The sequence below is a fragment of the Cupressus sempervirens genome, chromosome 4, assembly GCF_028749045.1.
Source record: "Cupressus sempervirens isolate cs-2001-9-10 chromosome 4, ASM2874904v1, whole genome shotgun sequence".
NCBI classification, from domain to species: Eukaryota; Viridiplantae; Streptophyta; class Pinopsida; order Cupressales; family Cupressaceae; genus Cupressus; species Cupressus sempervirens.
The window spans coordinates 18,631,885-18,642,618 of NC_143121.1; the positions used below are offsets into that span (position 1 = coordinate 18,631,885).

General features: G+C 33.2%; 1 protein-coding gene across 1 annotated transcript; it reads left to right on the forward strand.

Moving 5' to 3' along the window:
• The first annotated feature begins 6,308 nt into the window (after positions 1-6,308).
• Positions 6,309-8,731, forward strand: LOC149559706 (triacylglycerol lipase OBL1-like). Its single transcript, XM_089824255.1, has 5 exons — positions 6,309-6,614; positions 6,809-7,014; positions 7,132-7,165; positions 7,427-8,082; positions 8,302-8,731. Exons 1-5 carry the CDS (start codon positions 6,338-6,340, stop codon positions 8,551-8,553), a joined length of 1,425 nt encoding a protein of 474 aa, XP_089680381.1. The 5' UTR covers positions 6,309-6,337; the 3' UTR covers positions 8,554-8,731.
• Positions 8,732-10,734: the final 2,003 nt, after the last annotated feature.

Consider the following 10,734-nt stretch of genomic DNA (forward strand, 5'->3'; position numbering starts at 1 on the left):
TGCTAATATCCTGCGATTTCAAATTAAATCTCTCCCTCTGACTTACTTGGGGATCCCTATTGTGGTGGGTAGATAGCCTAGGCTTTTCTGGCAAAGCTTGCTCGATAAACTTTGACAAAAAGTCAATCATTAGACTCATAGGTGGCTCTCTACAGCTAGTAGGGTGATACTCCTTCAATCTGTGATTCAGGCCCTTCCCATATACAAAAGCATGGTTCAAGCTGCCTTGGTGTATTTTCTTAAGCAATTTGATGCTCTTTCTCACCAATTTCTTTGGAGTGACAATTTGAAAAATACCAAATGGAGCCTCATCAATTGGGATATAGTTTGCAAGCCAAAAAAGGAAGGAGGCCTGGGCCTTCGTTCTGTTATCTTGTGTAGTCAAGCTCTTGCTGCCAAGCTCTATTGGCACTGGTGTTCTCGTAAGTCTCAGCTTTGGACCCATATCCTATCACATAAGTATTTACCTAGTGTTGAACCTTCAGATATTTCCAAGTTTTCTCTTGAGGGAAGCGGCTCTATGGTGTAGAATACCCTCAAGATTGGTGCTCACCTAGTGAAGAGAAGTTTATTTTGGATCTATAACAGAGGCATTGAGGCTCTATTTTGGAGTGATTCTTGCAATGGGCATCATCCTCTCTTATCCTCTCATCCACACTTGTAGTCTCTTTGTGATTTCTTCCTTTCTATTGGATGGAATAAGGTGGCTCATTGTAAGGAGGCTTATAACTTAGGCCTTGTTGTGGGTTATAGATGGAAGAATTCTTTTGATTGGCCACTGGGTGGCTCTCTAGGGGATCGGTTGGAACCATCTCAGATATTGGCTTCTAGGGAGTGTAGCTCTTTGCAGGAACCTAATGTTTTGACTTGGGGAGGTACTTCTTCTGGCAAGTATTTTTTTTCTTCAGAGTACATTGTGTTGAAAAAGAAACTTTTTGGTGAGGTGGAGGTCTCTTGGTGGAAGAAAGTTTGGAATAGTTTTTCCTAGCCTAAGTGTAACTTTTTCCTCTAGATTTTGGTTTACAATCATTTTCTTACTTGGGAGAATCTCTGCAAGTGAGGCTTCTAGGGGCCTTCCATCTGTGTTTTTATGCTGCACTAGTGAAGAGATAGTTTCTCACCTTTTTTCTAGTGCCACTTTGCAAAACAGATTTGGCACTTCTGGTGGAGTGTGTGGGGATGCACGTGCTGGCATGTTTCCTCTTTGTCTAAATTCTAGGATCATTTGGGCCATCCCCCTTCCAAGACTTCTTTTCTTCAGGTTGCTTGGACTATTGACCCTTCCCTTATTTTATGGCATGTTTGGCTTGAGAGGAACAAGAGGATCTTTCATGATGTGCAGTTTGAGATTAGGCACCTGTGGGCAAAAATAGTTAATTCTCTTCATGAAACACTCCTCGCTAAATGTGACATTAGTGGAGGTTTGGATCCTAGAGACGCTAGTATTTACTCACTCTTTCCTTTCCTCTTCAGGGTAGCACTCCCTCGGTCCCCCACCACTGCTTTGGGAATAGAGCTAGGCATCACTCTCAGCATGTTAGTTGTGAGGGGCATTGGTCTCCTCCTAAGGTGGACATTCCTAAAATCAACACTGATGGTTCTTCTCGGGGAAATCTTGGTCTGGCTGGTATTGGGGGAGTTGGGCGTGATAGTTCTGGTGATATTCAATTTCTATTTTTTATATACAAAGGTTAGCATACTAATAACTTAATGGAAGCCCTAGCTATCTTGGTTGCAGTGGAACAGTGTTGCCAACGTGGCTGGAAAAGAATTATCTGTGAGACTGACTCGCAGGTGGTTGTGAATTTATTGAATAGTAGGAACTTTGTGCATGTGGATTGACATTTGGCTCTAATAATTCAGCAAATTAGTCAGTTATGCAATTCTCTAGATTTTGTGTTTTTTATGCATATCTGTCGTGAGTGGAACGGGGTGGCTGATTGTCTAGCTAAATGGGCCTCTGAGCATGGGCCGGCTTGGAACATTATTGATCATAGGATGCTTCCCCTTGATTTATCTCAGCTACTAGTTCAACTTGTGTACCAGGATAAAGTTTTGTAGTTCTCTTTGTTTCTTGTGTTGTTCTGCTCTCTTTAATATTCAATAATATTTTTACCCCTCTTTTTTAAAAACAAAAAAAAAGTGTATGGTAATTTTAATTATACTTTTAAAATAAGATTCAAATTCGTTAAATTTGAAACCTTAAAAAACCTAAAAAATTAAATGACATGCTATAATGTTAATTTTTTTAATAATTATTTAGTACATATAATATTTAATATTGACATAATTACATTATTAAATATTTATATATAACAAATTATTTTATTTTATTTTTGGCGGAACATTATATTTATATTATATAACAAATAAATTATAAGGACCATGTAAAATTACTTTTTAATAATCAATTTTAATATAAATTATAATTAGTTTTATAATTAAAAATAAAATTTGTTAATAATTTCTAACTTTTATTTATTTTTTAGTGTTCATTTTATTAATCTTAGAAATAGTAATAGTTTATATATGATGGTTATATGAGATTAATTTTTTATTTGGCTCTTCTAATTTAGCATTATATAATTGATTAAATATTTCCACATCATACAATGTAAGTTCGTGCGTTTACATTGGTGGGTTTTGAAAGGAGATTTGAGTCAAATTGTACAGTATAGAACTATGTTACATGGGTAGCCTAAAAATAAATATCATCTATTTATGCATATTAAAGATACAATTGTTCTTGTAAAGAACATTCAGAGCATGTTGGCCATTTGTGCTTAGTGCTTTTAGATTTTAGCATGGTTTTCCTTTATTCTAAAAAAGTATTGTTTAGAGCTCAACAAGCAAAAAAAATCATTAAAAAATATGAGAATCCATTTTGTTTTTAGTCTGGACAAGGGGTGAACAATTTATAGAATTATTGTTAGATAGATTCAAAATTTACAAAAAATAAATAAATAAATTTTGTATATTCATAATGCTGAAAAATTCTAAAATATTACATTAATTATTAATAAAGACTTAAATATTTAGAAAGTTAAATTAATACATAATTCATTACACAATAAATATTAACATGAAAAATAATAATCAAAATGTATAAAAATGAAAGATTACAATATTAGAAACCAATTACATTTCAAGAACATTTTCATTCTTTTAAACTATCATCAATAGAAATATTAAATCTATTAGTATCACCTTAACTTTAAATCTATCCAAGTATATTTTGAACTTAAACCTTCATAAACTATAAATGATAAATCAATTACTGACAAGGAATGCATAAAGTTTGTAATCTCTTTAACAATTGAAGTTATTTTAAAAATATATTTTTATATTGTAAAAAGTTGAAAGAAGATTCTACTCTTCATTGGACCTATTGCTACACTTTTTTTCCATCATTAATGATTATCTATGAGTTTGACTCCCCAGTGGTGGTGAACTTGCTTTCCTCGCAGGAGCTTGAGGATGTTAGTTGGCAGTTGACCACTATTGTTAATCAAACTCTTCTCTTTTTTACCTTTATCGAGTTCATTAGGTTTACGTACAATCCTCATGAATGGAACAAAGTTGTTGATTGTTTGGCCAAATAGGCTTCTGGTGATGCTCCTGGCCGAAACATTATGGATAGGGGTATCTACCCTTTGAGTTGGTGCAAGAATTTGATGAACTTGTTGGTTAGTATAGAGCTCTTTGTTGAGCTCTCCTTGTTGTAATCTTTTCTGCGTTAATAAATTTTTACCCCTCTATTTATCAAAAAATAAAAATAATAACTCTTTCAATGAAATAAATCTTGGAATGCATCCATACACCAAAGAATTTTTGTCCCTATAAGGTGTAACAGACAGATAAAGCCATATATTCAATGCAAAGTTACAAAGAACATGTGGATATCTGTGGACTCTTTATGACAATTATTAGCATTGTTTTATTTTATTTAGTTTATTCATAGCATAGAATTGCACCATGAACTTCAGTACAGTCTTCTATCACTTTGTGCTAGATCAGTCTCATGCAATTTTCAGAGAAACTCTCTGAAAACTTCTAAAGCCTTCGAATATAGCAAACTTTGAGATGTTTGAATTTGTTAACAAAATGGCAGCTATAGTGATTTATAATTTAGGGGTTTGTAATTTGAGACATTGTCATGGATTTTCTGACATTTTGCTGAAAAGAAAGAAGTAGCAAAGGTGAATTTACAGTCTTTGTTTCTGCAGTATAAAAAACAATGAACAAATTAGCCATTTGCTTTGAAATCATAGGGGAGTGCATTTGAATTTGTAGATTATAGAGTAATGGATTTTGGGGATGGGTTGCCTTAGTTTTTATGTTCAACTTGCCTTGAAATTTGACATCAGAGCTGGTATTTTAATGAAATGTACTCAAGTTTTTAGGTGATGGTTCCACTTCCCTGTATATTGGGGAATGTGGTGTTCCCTTGTTGATGTGGTTCAAACTTGGTGATTCCTACTTTTCTTCATCAATTCCCTCTTTTCTTTATGGGGACAAAATGTATCAAAAAAAAAATTAAATAAATAAACCGATTTTTTCTAGATTCACGAAAACATATCGAATTTTTTTCAAAAATTTTGTTAAGATCAAATGCTAAATTTTAAAAAAAAATTCATTGCGTTTTCGTTTATTTTAAATTTAATCAATGGTCCAGTTTGTAGGCAGGATAACCGGTGTCACTGATCAATGGGCTACTATAATATGTTGCTCTAACCATAGTTGAGGATGATGGGTAAGGCATGAGAGGAACACATAAGTTGTTGGATATTGAGAGAAGTTTAGGCTCTGTGTTATACAAAATTTACACTTTTGGACTCTTCAGATTACAACATTTACACCCTAGGCCTCCATTTGAAATGCTACTGATTCTTTAAATTTATAAATCATGGATTTTCAAGAATATATCTCCTGCATTTAAAATTAAAGTGTCCAAATTTTAATATAGATCAACAAACTTTCTTTGTATGTGTCTGGCTTATGTGGTTATTTGATTTAGTTCTTTGACACTATTATTTAGGTATATACTTGTATTTGTGGCTAAAGTATTTAGCCACTTTAACTCTAATTATTTTGTTTCTTTCCTTTAGTTGTTTTTAATGAAAAAAATATTAACCTAACTCTTGGATATCACTTATAATTGAGCAGAAATTACCTGTCCATCTACAAGCTTCAAATTTCTCTTTAAAAAGCAGAGATAAATAATGTGTCTATAATGATTGCAGGAGTAGAAATTGGAATATAAATGTCACTATTTTTAATAGGTTGTAAGAATAAGGCAATCATAGAAAATAGCTATGCAATATATTCAAGGTCTTCTTTTTACCATTAAGTTAAATTTAACATAGTACATTGTTGCATATTGCATATTTTAGGGTTCCTTAAATATGGGGAAACAAAAAATAAAGAAGTTTGGGTTTGATAAGACACAGATGTCTAACATTGATATATTTAACAAACACTGGGAGATGGATGACTCTTAAAACTGAAAATGGTTAGCTGCATAAAGTTGGGAAAGCAATTTTTTTAAATTTCTTGTAATTTTGGAAAACATAATTATCTATAGTGTCTAATTTATAATAAATGGGAACTGGACTTAACAGCATAACAACAACATTGAGAAATTCTATGTTTCTTTTTTCACATATTTTCAGTGAAACCCATGGATGCTCCCCCTCTAAAACTCAGAAGAAAAAACCTCGGGGACAAGTCCTAAATCATCAAGTCGTGGCCTTCCCTAGTAGTTGGTAGCTTGCAATCCTAGTGCCTCACTGGGCTGCCTTGCAGGTTTGAACCCTCCATCAAAAAAAAACTAAAAAAACTAAAAAAGATAAATACTAAGTCATTATATGACACTTGTTAAACAATTAATTAAAGACGAATAAACATACATTATTCATGTGGCAAAGAGTTCTATAATACTATAAAATATGAGTGTGATTGGGTGATATTTTAACTTTATAAACCACAATCATTAAAGTCGGTACCCACTTTCAAAGAAACGAATCCAGTCCTTAAAATTCCAATTTCAAAAGAATCCTCCACTGCATGGTGGGGGCCAGTTTTTCAAAAAATCCATTAGGAGAAAATTCCACAACTTTGTGGAAGATTGTCGCCTGGTAAACGTGCATTACGCACCATCAACGGTGAAGGTTCACTCCATTCGTCTGGAAATGAACTCACACTGTAGATTTGACGACATCTTAGCCATCAAATAGACATTCCAAGTCAACAAACTTTTGACTGCCCAGAAACCAGTTGGGAATGGCCATATAATGTTTTGCTTTACTCCAAGTTTGAAAGGTATAACCAGCAAGAGATGTCTAAGGAAGATATCATTTTACATCCTGAGAAGGGAGGAACAATACGCTTCCTCTCTTCTCTTTACCCAGCTGGAAATGAGCATTGCTTCAAAGAATATCCAGACCACTTCAGGCCTCAAAATAGATGGATTATCAAAATTTCCATCCTCGTAATAAAAGTTTTCCATTCTGTGGGCAAACCCATGGAATTGATTGGATCTCATATTGAGTTTATCTTGAATCTATTTTCAAACAATGGAGGACTCACAGGAATAATCAGTAGGCTTCTAAGAGGTTCAGATTCACATTTAATCTCTCTCTCTCTCACTAACACTGTTTATTTGAACTGCAATGTTCTTTGGAAAACATTCGATTGTTTAACTAGTTCCCGGTGTTTAAGATATCTCTACTGTATTGGTAATATGGTTTTTGTTTTTGTTTTAATTTTATCATCGTTGTGGTTTCTGATCAAGGACTCATTTGATCAGGAAATGAGGTGATAATGCCCAAAAGGGGTACAGAAAATTTCATTAGTTTCATTGGGCATTTGGATCGCCGTCTGGATTTACACCATACTGCTGAAAGGGTAATCGAATCAGGAAGCAAATTTTGCCAGGATATTAGTGTTATGGCTTCGAAATTAGCATATGAAAATGAGTCTGTTATCAGGAATGTGGTCACCAAACGTTGGAAGGTATTCACAATTTCAAAGTGTTCCGTACTCATTCCCTAGATTTTAATGTTTGTTTCCATTCCATGATTAATTATTTGGGTCTCTTTGCTGATCTTATGGCTGAATTTTTATATGCAGATGCATTTCGTGGAGTTCTTCAACTGCTGGAATGGTAAGAAATTTCTTCATAGGTTCATAAATAAAATTATGTTCTCACCTTCTATAATCTTTTGTCAGAATGATAAAGAAAATTAAAGTAGATTATAAAATGTAATCTAAAATATTGATAAACATTTAATCCAAAACAAGTATTTGTCTATCTATATTATCAAAATCTCTTATCATTAAAAGAAATGTTTTGAATAGAACTAGCAGCATATTTTGGTAACCCACTCTGTACTAATCAGAGTAATTGTGATTTGCTGGTGTATAGAATTCTTGGGAACAATGTCCACCCAAGCCTTCATATTCTGTGATAAAGCAGAAAATGCAAAAATGGTGGTGATTGCATTCAGAGGCACAGAGCCATTCAATGCAAACGATTGGAGCACTGATTTTGACATCTCACTGTACAAAATGGAGCCAATTGGGAGGGTTCATCTTGGGTATCTCGAAGCAATGGGCCTAGCAAATCGCTCCAATGATGATCATGCCCAATTTCATCTAAAACCCAATGAAACCAATGGATGGCCAGAAAATATCCCAACAGACCATGAAAAGCCTCTGGCTTACTATGCCATTAGAGCTACTCTAGAAAAATTGCTAGAACAACACAAGGATGCAAAGTTTATAGTCACAGGGCACAGTCTGGGTGGTGCTCTTGCAGTAATATTTCCTACAATATTACTTCTTCATAACCGGAAAAGGCTCCTAGAAAAGATGTTAGCAGTTAATACATTTGGGCAACCAAGAGTTGGTGATGAAGATATGGGAAACTATTGGAATAAAAACATCAACCAGTCTGAGCCAAGGTATTTCCGAGTGGTATACTGCAATGACATGGTTCCCAGATTGCCCTACGATAATGATGTATTCCTGTTCAAGCATTTTGGAGAATGTATCTACTATAATAGCTTCTACGAACAGAAGGTAAATTTTTCCTAGCTTCACCCAGTTGTATATTTTCTCTGCTTCTCCCAAATTGAAAATTTTGAAAGCTTGGAGAAAAAGAAATTTTGAGTAATTTGGTAATGTGTCGAATAATTGTTGTTCAAGCAATGCCCAAGTGTGGATATTACATTTTTCCTCTTTTTCCCTTTCAAGATTCTATTTGTAGGGCCGCTAATTTCCCCTTCTGTGCCTTTACAGACAATGAAGGAAGAACCCAACAAGAATTTCTCACCCTTATATTGCATTTCCATTTACCTGAATGCAATGTGGGAGCTTATGCAGAGCATGATGATTGGGCATACAAAGGGAAAGGATTTCAGAGAAGAGTGGTTTGGAATGGGGTTAAGATGCATGGGGATTGTATTACCAGGCATCTCAGCTCACAGCCCTGTCAACTATGTAAATGCCATTCGATTGGGCCAGCCTACATCTATTACAGCCGTTGGGTAGTTTCTTGAAGAAATTGCCAATTCATTATTGGCTTGTGATCTTCATGAAATTTGTGGCACTCTCATTAGTTTTCCAGTTGCTTTGTAATCTACATAAAAGAGATAATTAAAATCATGCTGCAGCAAAAGCATTGTAATCTTGGATTTTAGCAAGAATATGGCATCTTACTTTATGTTTATCTTCTTGTCAAAAAGGAATGCTTACTTCAAGAATATTGATTAAGAGAAAAGTTCTAACGATTTCATAAAATGTTTTATTTAATGTTGAAACTACCATATGGTAGGATAAAATTTGTTCAACCTCATTCAAATTAGGTAAGTTTTGCATTCACTCCTATGATCCCAAATTGACGTTCTTTCATATTTCCATTGATAATGTTTAATCAGTAAAATTTGGAGAGCAAATAAAAAGATCCTCGATTAAGAGCTTGCCACACAAGTAAAGCCATGCCAACAACTTTAAGCTAATTCTGTTGGTTTGAACACTGGAATAATCTTGTATTTTTAGTAAAATCAGAAGAAACTATGTCAAACTTAGCACTTTACGTTGTTGGATATAGATAAAGTTCATTTTTAGTTCCTGCCATCCATTAGATGTCATATTAGTTGCTATAACTTTTTAACTAGCCAATGAGAGTCAAGAATTTTTAACACATATGTCTATCAACTATAGTTTGAAATTTTCCATCTATTTAAATGATTTAAACAAAATAATTTATCTCTTCTTTGATTGGCTTAGAGCAAAAATAGTAGGGAGTAAAATTAATTTTCTTCATAGAAAATTAGCATATTTTGCACACTCTACTTTTCATACATTAATTATAGCTTATGTCATCTTTGCATTAATGATAGCTTATGTCATGTTTGCATTAATTACTCATAGAAATCTTCTTTTACCATAGAAAATTATTTTTACAACTACTTTAAACATAAAGTAATTATATCAATGACATGACATGTTGACTATTTTCTTTATATAAGAAATAAAACTTAAATCTTAATATTTTTCAATATAGTTTTTATTTTATTTTTAGTATTTTATATTATTATGTTCAATTTTCTATTTTACTTTTTCAATTATTGATTGTGAACTAGAATACTTATATAAGTATTTAATCACAATAATTTAATATAAATATATGAGATTTTATTTTATTCATACTTATTTATTTATTAAAGTTTATTTAAGAACATTATAAAAACTTGAATTTGGTGCTAATATACTAGGGCACCATCTTATCTCAAGCTAGATTTTCTATCTAATGTCAATAAGCTATTTTACATTGTTCAAACCATAGCAAGTAATTATCAATGTTCCAATGGGAACATTGCTTCTTCTATTTTGTTTAAACTAAAAATTCAAATGGCAGGAACTATGACGCTTGCGTCACTTGTATTAAAATATGATTTCCACGGAATATGGTGGGGTGTTATCAATGGAGTTGGATTGAGGCATGGATTCTCATTATTTTAATAGCACACGAGACATCCATGCTATTTACGCTCAGCCCATTTGAAAAGAAAGAGGACACTAATAAGTAAGGGCCCATTTGGCAACGAGAATACAAACGAAATAGGCATATGTAAATTCTTGAAATTTTGAATTCTTCGTTTGCATCAGAATTGGAATACAAAGTAAACTAGGAATACGTATTCCAATTTTGGCCCAAAAAAGAGGTTTTGCAATTCCACCCAAATAGGTGGAATTGGAATACATATTCCTATTCCAGTTTTATTTATTTTAGAAAACATAAATTTTTGGGTCCACGAATTCCCCATCAAATCCAAGGGTGAACCAAACAGAGAATAGCAATACGTACCCCCATTTTCTATTCCAGAATAGCTATTCATATTCCCATATTCCTATTCCTGCAACCAAACAGGCCCTAAATGTAGGATGTGACTTCTGTCATTTTTATTTTTTTTCTCATTGTCGAATGTAATTAATTATTCTCACACATTTTACCACAAAAGTAATTCATTTTGTTTGTATGCGAATTCTTTCCTTTCTCCCTACCCGCCAGTTAAAAATACATGATTTTCGTCATATGAATATTGTTTGTTTGTGGTACAAATGTGAAATTCATATGACTGCAAATTTCCTTGCCTTGTTATACCTTGATTTATTTTTTAAATTAGCCTTGCTACTTCCTCTTCCAGTATTTTTCTTTTTGAATAAGGG

Bases quoted from the DNA above. Each gene is read 5' to 3' on its own strand.
- LOC149559706 (XM_089824255.1), top strand. From the start codon at position 6,338: ATGTCTAAGGAAGATATCATTTTACATCCTGAGAAGGGAGGAACAATA. The intron at 7,166-7,426 runs GTAAGAAATTTC...GCTGGTGTATAG, and splicing joins GTTCTTCAACTGCTGGAATG to AATTCTTGGGAACAATGTCC. The intron at 8,083-8,301 runs GTAAATTTTTCC...GTGCCTTTACAG, and splicing joins ATAGCTTCTACGAACAGAAG to ACAATGAAGGAAGAACCCAA.